The sequence below is a fragment of the Pristiophorus japonicus genome, chromosome 7 (genome assembly GCF_044704955.1).
Source record: "Pristiophorus japonicus isolate sPriJap1 chromosome 7, sPriJap1.hap1, whole genome shotgun sequence".
Classification (NCBI taxonomy): Eukaryota; Metazoa; Chordata; class Chondrichthyes; family Pristiophoridae; genus Pristiophorus; species Pristiophorus japonicus.
The window spans coordinates 26,901,660-26,924,644 of NC_091983.1; the positions used below are offsets into that span (position 1 = coordinate 26,901,660).

The 22,985-nt window shown below is 45.3% G+C and overlaps 1 protein-coding gene across 1 annotated transcript in view; it reads right to left on the bottom strand.

The window, feature by feature from the left end:
- The window catches only part of prim2 (DNA primase subunit 2), a 266,094-nt gene that overhangs the window by 16,200 nt on the left and 226,909 nt on the right, over positions 1-22,985 (bottom strand). Inside the window, exons 10-12 of the mRNA XM_070884338.1 lie at positions 14,998-15,124; positions 11,845-11,927; positions 1,538-1,606 (exon numbers count right to left, since the gene is read on the bottom strand). Coding sequence (XP_070740439.1) covers positions 1,538-1,606; positions 11,845-11,927; positions 14,998-15,124 — 279 coding nt within the window. The remainder of the gene's footprint in view (positions 1-1,537; positions 1,607-11,844; positions 11,928-14,997; positions 15,125-22,985) is intronic.

Consider the following 22,985-nt stretch of genomic DNA (forward strand, 5'->3'; position numbering starts at 1 on the left):
ACCCACACTTCACGATCAGAGACCCCCCCCCCAAGGCCCATGATTTCCTACCCCCCCCCCGCCCCTCCCTCCTCCAACAACGATAATGTCCAAGCCGGCCTCAATGCTGTCCCTCCCTTCCCCCCCCCACCGATGAAACTCAGGCCGCCCCGATGCTGCCGGTCCTCTTCTCCTGATGTTCCGGCCCCAACCCTCTCCCTCCCTCCCTCCTCTCGGCAGCCTATCTGCCTGCAGCCAGCCAGCCTCTCCGGCTGGCTTGCTTCGGTTGGGAAGACAGAGCTTTGAAATGCAAGTAAGGCCCTGCCACTGGGCCTACGGGAAATCCATTCTCGGGGGGGGCCCCCCCATGCTCCCAATTAAAATTCCGGCCTTTGTACTGATACCCGACTGAGATGCAAGGCAAGGCTTCGTGGGAATAGCTTCATGGAGGCCTTTCTTACAGTAAAGGACTAATTTTCTGAGTATGTTCAGTAATCTTTTTTACTCCCGGAATTACACAATTTATTTATTACATTATAAACATTTTTAGTTGTATATGCTGACTGAGCCAATAAGGACATTTGTGGAAGAAAACAGTGAAGAAATTATTTTACTGAATTGGTGGTTGTGAACAGTAGCTTTGGAAAAGAAAAAAAAGAGAGAATTTGATAGCTCTCTCCTCCTTTAAGGTACACCTTAAAACCTACATCTTTAACCAAGCTTTTAGTCACCTGTCCTAATTTCTCATGTGGCTCGTTGTCAAATTTTGTTTGATAATGCTACTGTGGGACATTTTACTATGTTAAAGGCGCTATATAAATGCAAGATGTTGTTTTATTTCTTTGAGCAGTTCTTAGTACTCTGCTTCACCTCACAGTGAAGTGGTCCTCTGTGTGGTTCAAAAAAAAAAATCACAATGCATCTGACAGATTATACAGTGGTGAACTACACTTTGAATCCTTACACAGCAAAGTATCAACTCCATGACTGAACCAGCATCTTGACTGTCCACAAGTTTTGATTCATGGTCACTTCTCAATCGTAACATTCCTACCCCCCCGGCCGCCGGACAATATACTGCATGATTAAGTTTGTGTTTTTAACGTTCTGCTCAAGAATGAAGTGGGAGATAATCCTCCATAGAGTGTCTGAGAAAACGTTTGTCATTTTGATAAATGGTCCAGTAAAATACTTGTGCGATTTAATTATCTATCAACATAAAATGTTATCTCAGCCCGACAATACCTACTGTATATAATTGTGGTTTTAACTCCTTGAAAGGAAATATTCGCCCAGTTAATGCATTGGATTTTAAGGTAATTTTAATAATCCAATTTCTTCCTCCCCCCCCCCTCCAAAAAAAACGTATGCAAACTATAAAATGTTGCTGTGAAATATAAAATGCAAGCAAGTGCACCTCAGTAATAAAACCGTAGACAGCTAATGATGGATGCGAGTACTCTTCTGAGACTAACTTTCATGCACCAGTAATAGTCACTTCCCAAGGCTGACAAAGCCACTCTCATTACTGTGCAGTGGAAATTAAACATGTCCTTACATTGTGGGTTAGCTCAAAGTATTTCTGACAGGCCAGCTGGTAATGCATCCCCTTGACTAAATCCAGAATCTGTAAGGGGAGAAAAAAAAAGTTTGAGAAAACTTGGCTTATCCAATTTCTGGATTAATGCATAGAAATAATAGACATTTTAAAAATCCGCAGTGTCATTGTAAATATTGCAATCACAACCTGCAAGAAAAAAATATACAACGTACTTTGGTTTGATTGTGCTGCAAAAGTTCATTCTAACACATTCTACCTTGTAGCTGAAACACAACTACAACGAACAGCATTTAATCGAGTGGAAACGGCAGATAAATGGAGCATTGTGCAGTATTTCCACTACCCCTATGATTCTAAAAACGTCACTCTCTCAAAAGCCAAGCAGAACAAGGGGATGAATGGCCCCAGTCTGAGCAGCTATTACTCGTGTCACTGTCGCTTTTGTTCGGCACACTGTTTCCTAATTCAAGCTAAATTTAATCTATTTGCCTTTGTGTAAACTGCCATCCTTATCAGTTTTCTGCAACACCTGCTGGGATCTGTAAAGTTGTGCCTTTATTATGCAGCTTAACAGAATTTGCACCACTCTGCACTGATCAAACACGCTCCAAATTCGTGAAATGAGGAGATAACCCCACTCCTGGAAAATTCAGAACATTTGTTGATGTCCTTCACACGCGATGCTTGTGCTGTCAGATGCAAGCACTGTTCAGATTTCTAACTCCTGGTCGCCGTCATTGAGTATCAGTGTATAGGTATTGACAGGTGTCTCTGCCAATGTCACTCAGCAGGAGATCAAAGCAAATGACATTGTTAAAACTTGGCTAAACTGCAGCTGCGAAAAAGCTCGGTGAGCAATTCAATTTTCATCCTTTGACATCAATGTTATCGTGATTTCCTTCAACGCGGCTGCCTTAAATTAATGGAAAGATTTTAATCTGACTATTAGCTAATACAGATGCTCAAACCTGTCAAAATCTTTAAATGTTTGACCTGTATGGTCTCTCCTTCATATGCCAGGTAGCAACCAAATGAAATCCATCTCAAGATCGTACGCCCACGAGGGGAATAAAATCCGCTATTGTTTTGTGTTTAATAAAGTGAAGGTAAAATAAAACAAATTTCACACCTCTTTCTTGTTCCACGTTATGCTAATGCCCTGAAGACACTTCTTGATCCGAGACCATGCTGCTAAATTAAAACACGAGCACGGCATTCCTGTCAACACCTCTGGACTACAAACGCAGGAAGGCATAAATGTCAACAGTCATTTCAAGCCTCGTTCATTTTATGCTGCAGGGTTGTGTTGTAAGCACAAGGAAATTGAAGTGATCCTTACTTGAGGAGGAACAAGGGAATTTGCATTGTTCTAACATGTTAAGGTCTACAAGATGGGTGTTAACTCAAAACAGGACTGAATGGCAGCGCACTCAGAGTGCAACCCATCTGCTGTAAGTCTCAAATAAGTATAAAAAAAGTCGATTTGTTTTTTCATCCAACAAAAAGATCTTGTAACTACATGATCAGCACTGCCAAAAAGGTGTTTAGCAATGTGCAACAAAGCACTGTGCCATGGAATGGGGAACATGGCTCACGCCTGAAATCGCTTATAGTGGCAGGTTCCTGATCGTCACATCGCTGTGAGGAGGGGGCCAAGTGGAGGTCATGTGCATTCAGAATGGTGGGGGAAGGGATGGGCAATTCTCCATTGTCAGCTGTGGCTCAGTGGGTAGCACTCACGCCTCTGATCCAGAAAGTTGAGGGTTCAAGCCTCACTCCAGAGACTTCAGTACAAAATCTAGGGTGACACTCCCAGACATCATCATAGGCAGTCCCTCGGAATCGAGGAAGATTTGCTTCCACTCTGAACATGAGTTCTTAGGTGGCTGAACAGTCCAATAAGAGAGCCACAGACCCGGTCACAGGTGGGACAGATAGTCGTTGAGGAAAAGTGTGGGTGGGACTGGTTTACCGCATGCTCCTTCCGCTGCCTGCGCTTGATTTCTACATGCTCTCGACGATGAGACTCGAGGTGCTCAGCGCCTTCCCGGATGCACTTCCTCCACTTAGGGCGGTCTTTGGCCAGGGACTCCGAGGTGTCGGTGGGGATGTTGCACTTTATCAGGGAGGCTTTGAGGGTGTCTTGTAACATTTCCGCTGCCCACCTTTGGCTTGTTTGCCGTGAAGGAGCTCCGAGTGGAGCACTTGCTTTGGGAGTCTCGTGCAGTACTGAAGGAGCACTGGACTGTCAGAGGTGCCGTCTTTTGGATGAGACATTAAACTGAGACCCTACCTGCCCTCTCAGGTGGACTTAAAAGATCCAATGGTGACTATTTCAAAGAAGAGCAGGGGAGTTCTTCCCAGTGTCCTGGGCCAATATTTATTCCCTCTACCAACATTACAAAAAACAGATAATCACATTGCTGTTCATGGGAGCTTGCTATGTGCAAATTGGCTGCTGCATTTCCAACATTACTACAGTGACTATGATATATGTTCGCACATTATTCTTTCACTTCCGAGACTTGGGTTCCAATCCAACCCAGTCCAATCGGTGAAATTCTCTATCCGTTGGCTGGAAGGGTTCTATGTGAAATAAGGTTCTTCATTGGCTGTAAAACACTTTGGGACATCCTGAGGGCATGAAAGTCTTTATTATTGACCAACTCTTTGTGCCTAGTTCTGAGCAACACTGGGAGAAGCCCGCCCACTGGTCACTCATTGGTTGTGCAATAGAATGATAATGCACAGAAGGTGACCATCCGGCCCATTGTGCCTGTGCCAGCTTTTTGAAAGAGCTCTCCAATTCACCCAGTCCCCTGCTCTTTCCTCACAGCCCGACAATTTCCCCCCCTTTAAAGTATATATCCTATTCCCTTTTGAATGCTATTACTGAATCTGCTTCCATCGCTCTTTCAGGCAGTGCATTCCAGGTCACAACTCGCTGCAAAAATGTGTTTTCCTCATGTCGCCTCTGGTTCTTTTGCCCATTACCTTAAATCTGTATCCTCTGGTCATTGATCTTCTTGACACTTCAAACTGTTTCACCTTATGTAGCAAAGTACCATTGTGGCACTGTAACCAAGCCAACAGTCATTGACCCAGATTTTGTGGTCAGCGGTGAATAAACGGCGCTGACAGGTGCCTACAAAGTTTTGGCAGGCTTTTGAAGGAGACATGCCATCATCGGGTGTCTGGTCCAGCGCAGCGCACACATGAAACATAAATTGGATTGAAATCATGTACAGAAAGCGAAATAAAGATTGGGAAGGTAGGTTTATGGGAGAGAGATACATATAAAAAATTTAAATTAAAAAAAATCTCCAACACTAAACATCTTCTGAAGGAATGAGACTACACACTTGTAAAATTAATTGTTCAGGGCTAGAGGGGTTATCTGGCAGGAATTATCACTTATCACACCGTTAAAAACTCACTTACTCCTGAATGCACCAGCCCTAACTTTTCTTGCCGTCTTTAGTGCGGAACTAGTGGGCAGAGCTGGTCTCCAGTCGTCTTGGTTAATCCTTGCCACTGGACCATGGCCTAGCTCTGTCAAGCCCGTGTGGTGGCTGGTGTTAAAAAAATCCACACACAGGCATCTTCCACCCTTCAATATGCAGTTCGGGACCTGGAATATTAGGTCCTTCATTGAAACACCCCTGTGAACTCATCCCTTTTTGGTGTGGAAGCAAGTCATCCTCGATATGAGGGACGGTCTAAGAAGAGAAGAGTGGGCAAGCACCCCAAGATCATGCCAGTGCATTCAGTTCAGTGCTAAGTGCATCGGCGAGGGCTGCACCAGCAGGGTATCTCAGACAGCAACTTCCGAATTTCGGTGCTTAACTGCACATGTCCAGAATCCAGAAGTTGCTATTCGATTTACCACGATATAATGGTGAGCTCGGTTAGCCTCACTGTTGTTCTTATCGCAAAATTTAGCCCAATATCTTTTCAACAGGAGGGGAGGGAGAAAATTGGTAGAGAGAATAAAACTGGTGAGAAGAAAAATGACTGACAATTACAGATTTCAATGGGATAGGGTTATTATACAAACCCCCACTGGACCTGGAGAGGTTTGCCGCTTCCAGATTGGTTGGGAGCTGTCTGAACAGCTCAGCTTATTCTGTAGCATTGTCAGCATTCCCATCACTGGGAATCGAATTTGATGCTGCTGGCAGAGAACACCTGACTTAAATGATAATTATTCTGTCAAAAATGTAACCCAATAATAATAACTGCCATCTTCAATGTGAATTTTCAGAAAAAGAGCCACCAGCACTTCTATCAATGCAGTTTACAAGTCTCGTATACACTGGTATTGGTGCGCGCAGTTATTAATTCATACTGTATAGATTATTTTTTACACACAGACTCTTGCAGAGAGACAATTACAAAGCTTGATCTTCATATCATTTTAAACATCAGGAGCTTAATAATTATCTGTGTGGGACTTGTCTATTACATTGTGGGTTGGTCAGGGTGAGACGATGGAAACCAAAGACAAAAGCAGGAGGATTGATGAAATTAAGACAAGTAAAAAGCATCGCACTTACTTTCCAGAATGTGGAAATTTATCTTTCATATAACAAAATGGCCTAGATGTTGCTGTCAAAATAACGGTGAATTTAATGGCACTCTCTGTTAATAGTGTGTAAATCGTCCAGCAACTTGTGGCGAGAAAGAACTACCCCTTGAATGGTGAATCGCCACAAGTTTCTGGACGATTTATGCCGCTCCGCCGTTGGCCTTGTAAGAACAGCAGTGCACCATTAACCTCCCTGCGAGGCTCATGAAGTTGCTGCACATGCACATTAATTGCCCATTAAACTCACCGCAGAAAATTAGGGTCAGTAGTTAACAGCATAAGAACGAGATTCGATATGCAAACCATCAGGTAAATAACTTAAAATGTATATGTGAATTTAAAAGCCAAGAGAAATAGCCGGAGAGAATGAGCAGATGATGAAAGCAAAACATTTGCTTTTTAATGAGGGGATTTATGTTCCTGCATTGCTACTCAACCTCTCCAGCCCAGAAAGGCAAGAATTGAAACTATGGAGTCGCCTTCCTAATAAATTAATAAAAAGAAAAAAATTGCCATTGGAGAATTTCTCTTACTTTTCCTTTGTCTCAATCCAGTCTTAATCCTGTCTGCATTTCTCGTTCTGTGTCTGATTTGACTCTAATTCACCCTATTTCATTCTCAGTTGTTCCTGTTTCTTTCTCAAACCTTAAATCTCATTGGTTAAGGAGATAGACTGTTTGTCCTGTCATTCACGAAGGTCCCAGATGCCCCTGTTGCCCCCTCTCCGCCATTATCAGCTTGCACTTCCAGCAAGTTATGGTGCAATTTTTTTTTTTAGTTAAAGGGAGCTGGAAAAAGTTTAACGAACGAGGCATGCCATAAGATGCCCCACTCCAGCAAATTCTGGGCCAATATTTTGTGACTAACACAGCGATTACGGATACAAATGCAAAATACTGTGGGGATGCTGGAAATCTGAAATAAAACAGAAAATGTTGGAAATACTCGGCGGGTCATGCAGCATCTGTGGAGAGAGAAACAGAGTTAACGTTTCAGGTCGATGAGCATTTGTTGGCACTGGGGCACTGCAAGGATCAGTGCTTGGGCCTCAGCTATTTACAATCTATACCAATGACATATCAATGAGGGGACCGAGTACAATGTATCCAAGTTGGCTGATGACACAAAGCTAGGTGGGAAAGTAAGCTGTGAGGGATAGAAACAGGTTAAGTGTGTGGGCATGAAAGTGGCAGGTAGAGAAATGAGAAGTTACCCACTTTGGTAGGAAAAATAGAAAAGCAGAATTTTTTTTTAAAAAGAGGAGAGACTGGGAAATGTTGGTTTTCAGAGGGACCTGGGTGTCCTTGTACATGAATCACAGAAAGTTAACATGCAGGTACAGCAAGCAATTAGGAAATCAAATGGCATGTTAGCCTTCATTACAAATGAATTGGTCTATTGAAGACGCACTGGAATTATATTGGGCCTTGGTGAGACCGCACCTGGAGTACTGTGTACAGTTTTGGTCGTCTTACCCAAGGAAGGATATACTTGCCATAGAGGGAGTGCAACGAAGGTTCATTAGACCGATTCCTGCGATGAGGGGATTGTCCAATGAGTTGAGTAGACTAGGCCTGTATTCTCTACAGATTAGATGAATGAGAGGTGATCTCATTGAAACATAAAATTCTTAGAGGGCTTGACAGGGTAGATGCTGGGGAGATGTTTTCCCTGGCTGGGGAGTCTAGAACCAGGGGTCACAGTCTCCGAATAAGGGGTTGGCCATTTCGGACTGAGGTGAGAAGAAACTTCTTCACTCAGAGGGCTGTGAATCTTTGGAATTCTCTACCCTAGAGGGCTGTGGATGCTGTCATTGAGTATATTCAAGACAGAGATCGATAGATTTTTGGACGCTAAGGGAATCAAGGGATGTGGAGATAGAGTGGGAAAGTGGAGTTGAGGTAGAAGATCAGCCATGATCTTATTGAATGGCAGAGCAGGCTCGAAGAGCTGAATGGCCTACTCCTGCTCCTATTATGTTCTCAGAGACCAATTTTCAGTATTCTTGCCATTTGGGAAGCGAAATGGATACTAATTCACATGCGACAGTAAGCGGCAGCAGGCTATTCGACTCTCGGAGCATTACAGGTGAGGCCAACTCTGTCTTCGTACCATGCACTTCTGTAGCCTAGGATATTGCTGCCACTTGCACCATTGTGCTGGCTGAGGCCAGCGAACACAGCAAAGGCCAGGAAGTAAGCTCGAGTTCTTCCTGGTCTGTTTGTCTCAATTCCCCATTGACCAGTGTAATTAACCAATTGGGCTTTGTGAGGGCAGCCAAGTCATATTTTCTATTGCTTTCAGGGAACACGTTTCTTATTTTATTTGAAATCTAGTCCTATCGATCCCTTGTCACATGCAGCAGAGAACAGAGCCAGAAACTCATCCCATCACCAACCCTGCTTCACCTTCATACTAATGAAACAAAATGATGCACATGGTAAGCAAAAAACAGACTAGTTGGAATTGGGATGAGACTGATGCCTATTTTGGCAGAACTACACAGAGCCTGTTCCGTCATTCAATGAGATCATTGCTGATCTGCGACCTAACTCCATATACCCGCCGTTACCCAATATCCCTCAGTATCTTTGGTTAACAAATATCTATCAATCTCAAATTTAAAATGAACAATTGATCGAGCATCAATTGACATTTGCAGAAGAGAGTTCCAAACTTCTACCAGCCTTTGTAGAAGTGTTTCCCAACTTCACTCCGGAATGGCCTGGTTCTAATCTTAAGCTATGTCCCCTCCCTAACTACCCTATCAGTTCCCATTAATGTCTTGAAAACTTCAACCAACTCTCTCAATCTTCTGAATTTCAGGGAATAGAACCCTAGTTTGTGTAATGTTTCCATAGTCACCAAGGAAGCAGCTTGGCCTGTTCAAGGCTTTCAGATAGATTCTACAAACTTTCCTCAAATACCACCTCGGAGTCACTCACTCAACAAAGTTACAGCCCCTCAAAAACTACAGCAGCTAACACTTGTACCAGTACCATAAAGATATGTTGCTTCATGCATAAAAGCACTATTTTTCTTTTACTCGTTAGCAAGAAACTGCTCCTTTCATTAAAAGTTCTTTTACATTTAATGCTCCAATTGAAGAGCAAACACAAACACACATTTTACCCGTGGTATCAATTGAAGGCAATCAGATCAATTAAATCAGCGAACATAGTGCGTATAGTTCTTTTTTGCCCACAGCTCAAATTTATAAAAGACAATCTGCATACTTTTTGCTATTAAGCCTCATTAAAGAAAAAAATCTGCATTTATACAATACCTTATCACCACTTCAGGAGGCCCCAAAGCACTTGACAACAAACAGTTACTTATGAAGTACAGTTATGCAGGCAAATGTGACCGCCAACTCGCACACAGCAAAGTCCCACTAACTGTAAACGAACAAATGAAGTCAACCTGTTGATTGGTGCTTTTAGTTGAGGGGGTGGATGGGAGTGGGGTATGTTGGTCAGGGCACCAGGAGAACTCAGTCTTCATTGAGTAGTGCCATGAGATATTTTTTTTTTTTTAAAAAGAGCATCCAACTGATCACACAGATTTGGTTTAAGGTCTCGACCAAATTACAGCATTCCTGATAATGCAGCACTCCCTCAGTACTATGCACTCAAGGTCTGAAGTGGGGCTTGAACCCAGAAACTTCAGACTCAAATATGGCCATGATATCAAGTGAGCCAAGAGGACACTGCGGATTGAGCCAAGTCACGGTAAAGTATTTACCAATCTGTTACTGTTGACGAAAGCCCAGTAGCTCAACAATCAAAATGTTGACTTCCAACCAGGAAATTTGGGCTCTTTACAGTTTCCTGTTACTCAAACTTGCTTAGCTGGGTTGGGTGAGCAGCAAGTTCTTAGCTGGCCCCATTCCTGAGCAATGACGCATTCCACTCGAGGGAGGGGAGAATTGAGGGGGATAAACAAAAACAGCTGAATTCTATTGAATTCATGGTCCCTGTCCTCCTGCTGAAGGACAACATTCGCAAGATCCCAGGGATAAAGACTAGCTTACCTATCCAACTCGAGGGAGAATGATAGGGATACATAGCACCCACGTGCAGATGTGCGAGGAGGAAGGGGAATAAAAAGAATACCTCACCATAGTCACAATTTCCAGCACCAGAAACACTAAAGAGAATTTTACAGCAGAGAAACAGGCCATTCTGCCCAACTGGTCTATGCTTGACACGAGCCTCCTCGATCAGCATAACTTGAAAAAGGTCCAATTTGTTTGAAGACATCAATATTTTCTACAGTGCTACAACACGGAGTAATCAGGGTTGCATCTCTACATTAAGACTGGATCGCTCGACATTGGCATTGTGTGATGAATTGACCAAAGAGAGAAGGAATACGTTGACAAATGTCAGAGATGGTAATCAGCGATGAAAACAAACTCCAACTGGCGAGGCAGCTGTAATGAAAATACACTGAAGAAAAACTCCTCGTCTTTTCTTCCAAGATAACGCTAGCACAACTCAATTTATGCTTCCGAGTGGAGGGAAAAAAAAATCCTCGGGGAATTTCTGATGAAATGCATTTATTCCCTCTATTCTCCCCCACACACTTGGGAATTTGTTGGTTTGCTGCTAATTATTTTGTAAGGATTGAGCCCTTATTATTGCTTTTCAGGGTCACCAAAGCAACAGGATGTATAAGAAACAGCTGTCCAGTCACAGCACTTTCAGGCTTTCTCCTGCAAGATTCAGTGCCTGTGCTCTAAAGATCAGCCGTGCCTCTTCACAAGGTAATTATTGTGACAGAATTTGCCACAATGAGAAAATCACTGCAGTATCAAATTGCACCCTTGAGCTCCAGGTCTGGATTTAGCTTTTTTAATTTGCTTAAGTTAATCCTTTCCAATAATGGTAGCAGGAACATAGGAACAGGAGTAGGCCATTCAGCCCCTCGAGCCAGTTTCGCCAATTAGACCATAGCTGATCTGTATCTTAATTCCAACTAACTTGTAATATCCTTACCGAACAAAAATCACAATTTTGACATTTTAAATTGGCCCCCTTGCCTCAATAGCTTTTTAGGGGAGAGGATTCCAGATTTCCACTACCCTTGACATCACCCCTGAACAGCCTAGCTCTAATTTTAAGGTTATGCCCTGTTGTTCTGGACTCCCCCAGCAGAGGAAATAGTTTCTCTCTATCTACACTATCAATTCCTTTAATCATCTTAAAAGCCTCAATTCGCTCACCCGTTAATCTTCTATACTCAAAGGACACAGCGCTTCAAGGCAACGCTGCAAACAGTATATCTGAGAGGGAGGGACCTTGACCGAATTCACAGCTTGCTGAACAATCCCACCCATCTCAACCACCATGAAAAGAAGAGTGGTCAGCTTGACTCGAACTTGGAATCCTCTCCCTCGGAAAGGGGAAGGAAGCACTTAGATCACAATCTACACCCCGCTTTCTCCAATCATATCCCCCAGATACCTTGGTGTCTGGGGAATGGTGGGCTAAAAGTAGATTCAACATTTGCACATTATGGCAGTATAATTCGAGAATTGTGTGTGGAGTGACGAGACACAAAGTAGAATAGAGATTGAAGTTTGGCTGCGAGGTTCGCTTTCAACACTGCACAGCAGTGTGCACTGCAGCTGCAGGATTGATCAGAAAAGAACAAAAAGGAGCAGGGCTGTACAAAAACCACAGGTTGTTGGTCGTGCAGTGGAATCACTCACCTGATTTATTCCTGCAAGAGGAATTTTATAGGACTGCAGCTTTTGCTTCAGTAACTCAGGATCGCTGTGGCGGAATGGACAGCCTGAAAATAAGAGCATCATAGAAAGAATATTCATTAGATAAGTAGTACATGATTGTTAATCATCAGAAGACTAATTGTATTTACGCTTCAAATATTCAATTATAAGATCACCGTACAAGGCTTCAGACAAAACATTCCAAGGCACTTCATGGAAGTGCACTCAAACTAAAATGGACACCCAGCCAAAGGGGGAGATATTAGGAGACAAGAGGTGGGTTTTAAGGAAGGACATGGAAAGGCAGAGTGGTTTAAAGAGATGGCTGAAGGCACGTCCGCCAATTCTGAAACAAAGGGAAGGACAAGAGTCCAGAGGTGGAGGAACAGAGAATTCCGGGGGGGGGGGGGGGGGGGGCTAAAGATTGGGTGGGGCAAAGCCATGAAGATTTAAACCTATTATTAAATTGGAGGCACTGGAGGACTGGGAGCCAATGAAGAACCAGTGAAACCCGAACCTTCCTACTGCCGGTAATCCAGGTTAAAGAACAACTGCATGGAGAAATAACAGTAACAGATTAAGTTTCAAATGTTTAATGGTTAAAAACACACACCCTTGTTGGGGGAGGGGGGAGCAGCAGGGAAGGGGAAGACGACACATGGAGCGATTGGCAGAGGGGCCACTCTTCAGTTACTTAAGGTGTAGAGACAAAATGTCCAGGACCTTACAATCGAAAAAATTGCATTCTGGTTCTTCGTGGGCAGCACTCTCGCCTCTGACTCAGTAGGTTTGTGGGTTCAAGACCCACCCCAGAGACTAGAGCATAAAATCCAGGCCGACACTCCCAGTGCAGTACTGAGAAATGGACTGCACTGTCGGAGGTGCCGTATTCCGGATGAGACGTAAAACCAAGGCCCTGTCTGCCCGCTCAGGTGGATGTAAAAGATCCCATGGCTACTATTTCGAAGAGGAGTTGGGGTGTTCTCCCCGGTGTTTGGCCAATATTTATCCTTCAATCAACATCACAAACAAATTTACTGGTCAATATCAGATTGCTGTTTGTGGGATCCAGCTGTGTACAACTTGGCTGCTGCGCTTCCCACAATGCAACAGTGACAATAAGCTTCAAAAGCACAGGCAATTCAATGGCCGTAAAGCACTTTGGGACATCCGGTGGTCGTGAAAGGAGTTCAATCAATGCATGTCTTTTTCTCTCTCTCTCTCTGACATTTGACAAACATCTCTTCGGTATTTCAATCTCCCAGTACATGGTTGCTGCCATGAGGCCTGCAGTAAGCTCTAGGTACAACATAGTGCTCTAAAATGGCAAATGATGTCTGCTGTATTATTTCAGTCTATTTCATAGGTCAGCTCAACTTTGATGTGATTTTTTTTGGTTGCAGTTCCTCAACCTCCAATCTCAACAACAAAAGACCTGATGCAGCAGATATATGCAATTTCCAGACTTTCCACAAAGCTGCCCCATGTCAGTCTTAAAAATAAAATTAAGGTCAACATAATGTTCAGATCCTATGTTTCAGACTAGTTTTCTTCATAACAGTAAGTTTACAATATAAATATGCAGTTTAGGACCTCCTCCAATTTTGGCCATGTGCGCATCCCCAATTATCAACATTCCACCATTGGTGGCCATGCCTTCAGCTGTCTAGGCCCCAAGTTCTGGAATTTCCTCCCATAACCTCTCAACCTCTCTCTCCTCCTTTAAGACGCTCCTTAAAACCTACCTCTTTGACCAAGCTTTTGATCACCTATCTTATTATCTCATGTGGCTTGGTGTCAAACTTTGTTTGATAACACTCCTCTTCAGAACCGTGGGACGTTTTACTGTGTTAAAGGCACTGTATAAATGCAGCAGAATACTGTTCTTTTACCAGTGAATTTGGGTCAGAATATCTTAGACAGCTGTGGCATGGAAGTTGCTGCTCAGTTCAATGAGGCAAGGTGATTTCAATCTAGTTCCAAGTGGCTGGGTTCACAATACAGAACGACTCCAAAATCCTTCCATCTCACCAAGAGCACTGATTGGTGCAGTCGACTGGGGGCTAAGGCTGCTCTCGAGGTCAAAGTTTATCCAAAGAGTTAATGTCGAAGTGAGCTTTGTAATACTTGAGGTCACCGGATATTATTTCCACCTCCGCTCCCTCCCCCCCGCGACCCTCACCCAGTGTCAGGTTGACCATCATCAGAACTATTGCTATACTATGGGAAGCAATTACAGGTTGAACCTCCCTTATCCAGCAACCCTTGGGACCTGGCCTGTGCCAAATGAGGGATTTTGCCAGATGAGGGGAGGTCATTAGCCTGGAAGGGGGGCAGGGTATGAGGTGCCAGTGGGCCTTGAAGAATTGGCGGGCCGACCGGCCCCGGAGAGTCAGCAGGCCTTGAAGAGTCAGCGCAGCCGGAGTGAGCCCGAAGAGTCAGCGTGGCTTGAGCAGGCCCGACCCCCCCAGAGGGAGTGCTGTGGGGAGGAGCGACCAGCCTGAGGGGACTGTGGCTGCAGGAATTCCAGCAGGACGACGAGTTGGAGGCAGCCAATAACCTTGACATCAAGGAGAAAGATTATATTGGTGAGTACCCTGTACAATTTTTTTTTTTATAAATGTGTGTTCTGAGACCAGGGAAGGAAGGATTTTGACCTGCCGCGTTCTTCACATGCGCCACCTGGGAATGGTGCCGGACGAGGAGTGGTGCCGGATAATGGAGTCCCGGATAAGAGAGGTTCAACCTGTACTTGTTCAATGTCAAAGAAACAACGGTACATTTCAGTAAGTTTAACATGTGCCATATGGCTCTCTTATGGTTTTAACTGAGTCACCTGCATGGGCCAGAGAGCATCGGCATGAAGTCTGTCTCAAACATACGAGACGCCAGCAATAAAACAGTGCTCAGCGAAGTGAGCTGCGAAGTGCAGCCTGAATGAATGTCTCTTGGCTGACCTCGTTCAGTAACGAGGCAAAGCCAAAAGTGTAATGAAGTGGAAGCATGACAGTGATGACTGGCACAAGCTGCATGCTCCACCCATGCTGGCAATGCAGTCAAACAATCAATTTCCCATTCGTACCTTCACAAGGTCCTTTCACGCAACGGGAGACTGTGATGAGCCTGCAAACTCACCGTGATAGTCCCCTTGACCTGGCGGATTTGACAGAATGATCTTCATGCAGCTGTATGGGGTATAGTCGGTCCTCTTGCCTTCCTTTCCAAAGCTGTGGCGTATATTGTAGGCATACAATTTATCAAACTAGATGAAAAAGCAGAAGAGAAATGTGTGCATTATTCATTATTTGGTGTAGTGCACTAAAAAAATAACACCCATGTCTGGAACATGGTGGAAAATACAGATGATTGAATTATAGATGTTCCTACAGAACAGAATGATCCATGTAATTAGGATCCATGTGTGAACACGGTTACTCCTGGGATCACATCTTGCAGTATTTATCTTCTGTAGGACACTCGGGTGTTGGCAGATTAACAAGACAAAAAGTATCCATTTGGACCAGGCGCTTGCTGCCATGTACCCTAGTCTACATCAGAAATGATTCAAATTAATAAAATATTACATGTACTCAGCAATTTCATTGCCTGTTTGAACTCTGCACAAGAAATTTTATTAAACTAACCCAAATATCTTAACACCGCATCTCAACACAAAACACCATCAAAACTAATCCCGGGTCAGACAGGGCAGGAAGATTTGAGATTTGACCGATTGCTTGTGCTCAACTGGAATTGAATAACTGGTCCCATGACCAGAACCCCACTCTGATCATCTCATGATGATCGTACCAGAACCCCACTCTGATCATAAGAACATAAGAAATAGGAACAGGAGTAGGCCATTCAATAAGATCATGGCCGATCTGATCATGGACTCTGTTCTACTTCCCCGCCCGCTCCCCAAAACCCCTTATCCCCTTATCGTTTAAGAAACTGTCTATCTCTGTCTTAAATTTATTTAATGTCCCAGCATCCACAGCTCTCTGAGGCAGCGAATTCCACATATTCACAAGAAGAAATTTCTCATCTCTGTTTTAAATGGGCGGCCCCTTATTCTAAGATCATGCCCTCTAGTTCTAATCTCCCCCATCAGTGGAAACATCCTCTCTGCATCCACCTTGTCAAGCCCCCTCATAATCTTATACGTTTCGATAAGATCACCTCTCATTCTTCTGAATTCCTGTGAGTAGAAATCCAACCTACTCAACCTTTCCTCATAAGTCAACCCCCTCATCCCCGGAATCAACCTAGTGAACCTTCTCTGAACTGCCTCCAAAGCAAGTATATCCTATCGAAAATATGGAAACCAAAACTGCAGGCAGTATTCCAGGTGTGGCCTCACCAATACCTTATATAGCCGTAGCAAGACTACCCTACTTTTATACTCCATCCCCTTTGCAATACAGGCCAAGATGCCATTGGCCTTCCTGATCACTTGCTGTACCTGCAAACTATCCTTTTGTGTTTCATGCACAAGTACCCCCAGGTCCCACTGTACTGCGGCACTTTGCAATCTTTCTCCATTTAAATAATAACTTGCTCTTTGATTTTTTTTTGCCAAAGTGCATGACCTCACACTTTCCAACATTATACTCCATCTGCCAAATTTTTGCCCACTCACTTAGCCTGTCTCTGTCTTTTTGAAGATTTTGTGTGTCCTCCTCACACATTGCTTTTCCTCCCATCTTTGTATCATCAGCAAACTTGGCTACGTTACGCTCGGTCCCTTCTTCCAAGTCGTTAATATAGATTGTAAATAGTTGGGGTCCCAGCACTGATCCCTGCGGCACCCCATTAATTACTGGTTGCCAACCAGAGAATGAACCATTTATCCCGACTCTCTGTTAGTTAGCCAATCCTCTATCCATGCTAATATATTACCCCCAACCCCGTGAACTTTTATCTTATGCAGTATGTGGCACCTTGTCAAATGCCTACTGGAAGTCCAAATACAGCACATCCATGATGGTCGGCCCAGAACCCCACTCTGATCATCTCACGATGATCGGACCAGAACCCCACCCAACAACTTGTATTTATGTTGAAGCGTTTGGCGCTGAAACCAAAGATCAAAAATTGTTCCATTCCATTTTTAACAACTTGCATTTTGTATAGCACCTTCAACGTTGTACAATGTCCCAAGGCGCTTCACATAAGTGTTTAAAAACAAAATTTGACACTGAGCCACAAAAGGAGATATTCGGGCAAAGCTTGATCAAAGAGGTTTTAAGGAGTATCTTAAAAGGAGGAAAGTGAGGAAGAGTTTAAGGAGGAGTTCCAGAGCTTAGGGCCAAGGCAGCTGAAGGCACAGCCATCAATGGTTCAGCGCTAAAGATTGGGGATGCACAAGGCGGCAGAATTAGAAGAGCACAGATATCTTGAGGGTTGTGGGGCTGGAGGAGATTACAGAGATAGGGAGAGACGAGGCCATGTAGGGATTGAAAACAAGGATGAGAATTTTAAATTTGAAGCACTGCTTGACAGAGAGCCAATGTAGGTCAGCGAGCACAGAGGTGATGGATGAATGGGACTTGGTGCAAGTTAGGACACGGGCAGCCGAGTTTTAGATGACCTCAAGTTTACGAAGTGCAGAACGTGAGACCCCGGCCAGGAGCGCATTGGAAGAGTCAAGTCTAAAGCTAACAACGGCATGGATGGTGTTGTGTATCTGTAAAGCATGCACTCCCATGTTCCGCCACCAGGGAGCTCATCCCAAGGGATCCCAGAATCCCTTGGGAGCACTGTATATATAAGCCGGCCCCAAGGCCTGTTCCTCACTCTGAGTGCCTCAATAAAGACTGCGGTCACTGTTACTTTAACCTCCCTGTGTGCAGCCTTATCTGTGTTAGGAACACAATAACTGGCGACGAGAATACGAATCCAACGCAAAGATGCAGCAAACTGTGAGCAATCTGGAGAAGTTCTCAGAGGGTGAGGACTGGGAAGCCTATGTCGAACAGCTAGACCAGTACTTTGTAGCCAACGAGCTGGACGGAGAAGGAAACACTGCAAAAAGGAGAGCAGTCCTTCTCACAGTCTGCAGGGCACCAACCTACAGCCTCATGAAGAATCTTCTGGCTCTGGTGAAACCCACAGATAAGTCGTATGAGGAGCTGTGTACACTGGTTCAGGAGCATCTTAACCCGAGGGAGAGCGTGCTGATGGCGAGGTATCGGTTCTATACATGCCAGCGATCTGAAGGTCAAGAAGTGGCGAGCTACGTCGCCGAGCTAAGGCGACTTGCAGGACAATGTGAGTTTGATGGCTACCTGAAGCAAATGCTCAGAGACTTTTTTGGGCTGGGCATTGGCCACAAGACCATCCTACGAAAACTTTTGACTGTAGAGACACCGACCCTCAGTAAGGCCATTGCGATAGCACAGGCGTTTATGTCCACCAGTGATAACACCAAACAAATCTCTCAGCACACAAATGTTCATAAATTAACTGGAACTGTGTTTGCGAGCAGAAATGTACAGGGCAGAAACCACGAGTCTGCAACTGCCAGCAGGCCTCAGGTGACCCAGATAACTCAGAGTCCCCAACAAAGGATGGATGCAAGGCTTAGGTAGCGTTGGCGTTGTGGAGGCTTCCATTCAGCCTATTCATGCCGCTTCAAAGGGTATGTTTGCAAGAGCTGTGGAACAATGAGGCACCTCCAATGAGCTTGCAGATGAGCTGCAAGCTCTGCAAAACCTGCTAACCACCACGTGGCAGAGGAAGATCGGTCCATGGTGGATCAAAGCAATTTCGAGCCTCAGAGAGAGGAGGCAGATGCTGAAGTACACGGGGTGCACACATTTTCAACGAAATGTCCACCTGTAATGCTAAATGTAAAATTGAATGGCTTACCCGTAACCATGGAACTGGACACTGGCGCTAGTCAATCCATCATGAGTAAAAAGATGTTTGAGAGACTGTGGTGCAACAAGGCATTCAGACCAGCCCTGAGCCCCATCCACATGAAACTGAGAATGTACACCAAAGAGCTCATCACTGTCCTGGTCAGCGCCATGGTCAAATTCACCTACGAGGGCACGGTGCACGAACTGCTACTCTGGATTGTCCCGGATGATGGCCCCACACTGCTTAGAAGGAGCTGGCTGGGCAAAATCCGCTGGAACTGGGATGACATCCGAGCGCTATCACATGTCGATGAGGCCTCATCTACCCAGGTTCTTAACAAATTTCCTTCCCTTTTTAAGCCAGGCATTGGAAACTTTTCCAGGGCAAAGGTGCGGATCCACTTGGTCCCAGAGACACGACCCATTCACCACAAGTCGCGAACGGTACGTCACATGATGAGGGAGAGAGTGGAAATCGAGCTGGACAGGCTGCAAAGCGAGGGCATCATCTCCCCAGTGGAATTCAGCGAGTGGGCCAGCCCGATTGTTCCAGTACTCAAAAGTGATGGCACGGTCAGGATTTGCGGCGATTATAAAGTAACTATTAATCGTTTCTCGCTACAGGACCAATACCCGCTACCTAAGGCAGACGACCTATTTGCGACGCTGGCAGGAGGCAAGACGTTCACCAAGCTCGACCTAACTTCGGCCTACATGACGCAGGAGCTGGAGGAGTCTTCGAAGGGCCTCACCTGCATCAACACGCACAAGGGACTGTTCATCGACAACAGATGCCCGTTTGGAATTCGGTCGGCTGCAGCGATCTTCCAGAGAAAGATGGAGAGCCTACTCAAGTTGGTACCACACACGGTGGTCTTTCAGGACGACATATCGGGACACCGCCGAGCACCTACAAAACCTGGAGGAGGTCCTCCAGCGACTGGATCGCGTAGGGCTGCGGCTGACGAGGTCAAAATGCGTCTTCATGGCAACAGAAGGGGAGTTTTTGGGGAGAAAGATCGCGGCGGACGGCATTCGGTTCACAAACTCCAAGACAGAGGCTATCAGGAACGTGACCAGGCCACAGAATGTCACGGAGCTGCGGTCGTTCCTGGGACTCCTCAACTATTTTGGTAACTTCCTACTGGGGTTAAGCACTCTTTTAGAGTCCTGACATGTATTATTTCGCAAAGGTGAGAACTGGGTATGGGGAAAAAAACAAGTAATTGCTTTTGAGAAAGCCAGAAACATTTTATGCTCCAACAAGCTGCTTGTATTGTATAATCCGTGTAAAAGACTTGTGCTAGCATGTGACACGTCGTCGTATGGAGTCAGGTGTGTATTACAACAAGCCAACGTTGGCGGGGAAGTTGCAACCTGTCGCCTATGCTTCCAGGAGCTTGTCTAAGGCCGAGAAGGCCTGCAGCATGATTGAGAAAGAGGCATTAGCATGTGTGTTCGGGGTAAAGAAAATGCATCAGTACCTGTTTGGCTCAAATTTGAGCTGGAAACCGATCTCTCAAGCCCCTCACATCCCTGTTCACTGAAAACAAGGGGATAAACACTAATGCATCAGCCCGCATACAAAGGTGGGCACTCGCGCCATCAGCGTATAACTATACCATCCACCACAGGCCAGGCACCGAGAACTGTGCGGATGCTCTCAGTCGGCTACCATTGCCCACCACGGGGGTGGAAATGGCGCAGCCTGCAAACTTGTTGATGGTGACACAGCCCGCAGACTTGTTGATGGTCATGGAAGCATTTGAAAATGATAAATCACCTGTCACGGCCCGCCAGATTAGGACTTGGACCAGCCAAGATCCTCTGCTGTCCCTAGTAAAAAACTGTGTACTGCATGGGAGCTGGGCCAGCATCCACATTGAAATGCAAGAGCCAATCAAGCCGTTCCAGCGGCGAAAGGACGAACTGTCCATTCAGGCAAACTGCCTGTTGAGGTAACCGCGTAGTGCTACCCAAAAAGGGCAGGGAGACATTCATCTCGGATCTCCACAGCACACACACCCGGATATAGTAATGATGAAAGCGATAGCCAGATCCCACGTGTGGTGGCCCGGTATCGACTCTGACTTAAGAGTCCTGTGTACGGCAATGCAGCGTGTGCTCAGTTGAGCAACATGCTCAGAGAGGCACCACCAAGTTTGTGGTCCTGGCCCTCCAGACCATGGTCGAGGATCCATGTCGACTATGCGGTTCCGTTTCTCAGTAAAATGTTCCTGGTGGTGGTGGATGCTTTTTCAAAATGGATTGAATGTGAAATGATGTCGGTAAGCACCGCCACCGCCACCATTGAAAGCCTGAGGGCCATGTTTGCCACCAACGGCCTGCCTGACATACTGATCAGTGACAACGGGCCATGATTCACCAGTGCAGAATTGAAAGAATTCTTGACCCGCAATAGGATCAAACATGTCACCTTGGCCCGTTTAAACCAGCCTCCAATGGGCAGGCAGAGCGGGCAGTACAAACCATCAAAAAGAGCCTTAAACAAGTCACAGAAGGCTCACTCCAAACCTGCCTGTCCCGAATACTGCTCAGCTACCACACGAGGCCCCACTCGCTCACAGGGGTGCCCCCGGCTGAACTATGCATGAAAAGGACACTGAAAACCAGACTCTCGCTGGTTCACCCCAATCTGCATGATCAAGTAGAGAGCAGGCAGCAGCAACAAAATGTAAACGATGGTTGCACCACTGTGTCACGGAAATTGATCTGAATGACCCGGTGTATGTGCGAAAGTATGGACATGGTCGCAAGTGGATCGCGGGCACGGTGATAGCTAAAGGAGGGAGTAGGGTGTTTGTAGTCAAACTAGACAATGGACAAATTTGCAGAAAGCACCTGGACCAAACGAGGCTGCGGTTCAGACTGCCCTGAACAACCCACAGCAGACACCACCTTTTTCGAGCCCACAACACACACCCAAAGGATCAACGACACCACACCTGACCAGGAAATCGAACCCATCACGCCCAACAGTCCAGGCTCACCTAGCAGCCCTGCAGGGCCAACAACATGCCAGCCCAGCGAGGGCACAGCCAACACACCAGAACAGATATTTGTACCGAGGCAGTCCACCAGGGAAAGAAAGACTCCCGACCGCCTCACCTTGTAAATAGTTTTCACTTTGACTTTGTGGGCGGGGGGGGGGGGTGGGGGGTGGAGTGATGATGTGCATCTGTAAAGCATGCACTCCCATGTTCTGCCACCAGGGAGCTCATCCCCTTAAGTCCCAAGGGATCCCAGCATCCCTTGGGAGCACTGTATATAAGCCGGCCCTGAAGGACTGTTCCTCACTCTGAAGTGTCTGATTGAAGACTGAGGTCACTGTTACTTTAACCTCCCTGAGTGCAGCCTCATCTATGTCAGGAACACAATAGATGGTGGGATCAGAACCCCACTCTGAACATCTCAATTAGGTCGGGACCATACCCCACTGTGATTATCTCACGATGGTTGTCAGCTTGCACTGCCCAGATTCTCACATGTAGCATGGACATTTAGTTGAGCTAGCAGAGGATCACCATTGCCTGTGCTGCAACAGTAGTTGCTACGTTCAGGAAAAGGTATTTTTTTTGGAGGGGAGGGGCGGGGGAAGAGAGGGATTTATGAATCACGTGGCAATATTTCCTCTGCTTATAAAGAACACAACAACAATTTTTCTGCGCTTAGTGTAGAAAGACAAGTCTTTGTCCATAACTCCTGTTTAATGTGGAGGAGATTGACCATAGGAAAAAAAATCAATGACGTTACTGTCTTTGCTGCTCATGAGTCATGCAGCCAGGTTTTTCATATTTATTCTGCGAAAATCAGGGCCCCGTCTGCATCCTGCATATCAAATCGTAATTTTGGAATATCATCTTACAGTACACATGCAAAGACCGATGAGAATGAAAATTAAGAATATCAAACTTGCTCCTTCATAAATTGAAGGTCTCCTAAGACTATTGAAAAAAATATCCAAAATGTGCCCTTGGCCAGTGATTCAAAACCCCTTCAACAGTGGCTGGTTGAAAAACAAGTCCAAGACAAATCAGAGGCAAAAGTTGCTTCACGTCAAATTTTAAATCCAGTTCATACAAAGCTGACATCCTGATTAATGAATTCTCTCTAATGGTTTCATCACTTGGAAGAAGCCAAACAGATTTCTTGGTGTACATTAAAAATTGCACAGGAAAGTCCCTTTAAGCAGTGTTACCAAAATAAGTTGTTGATACTCTCCTAGTTGGTGGATTA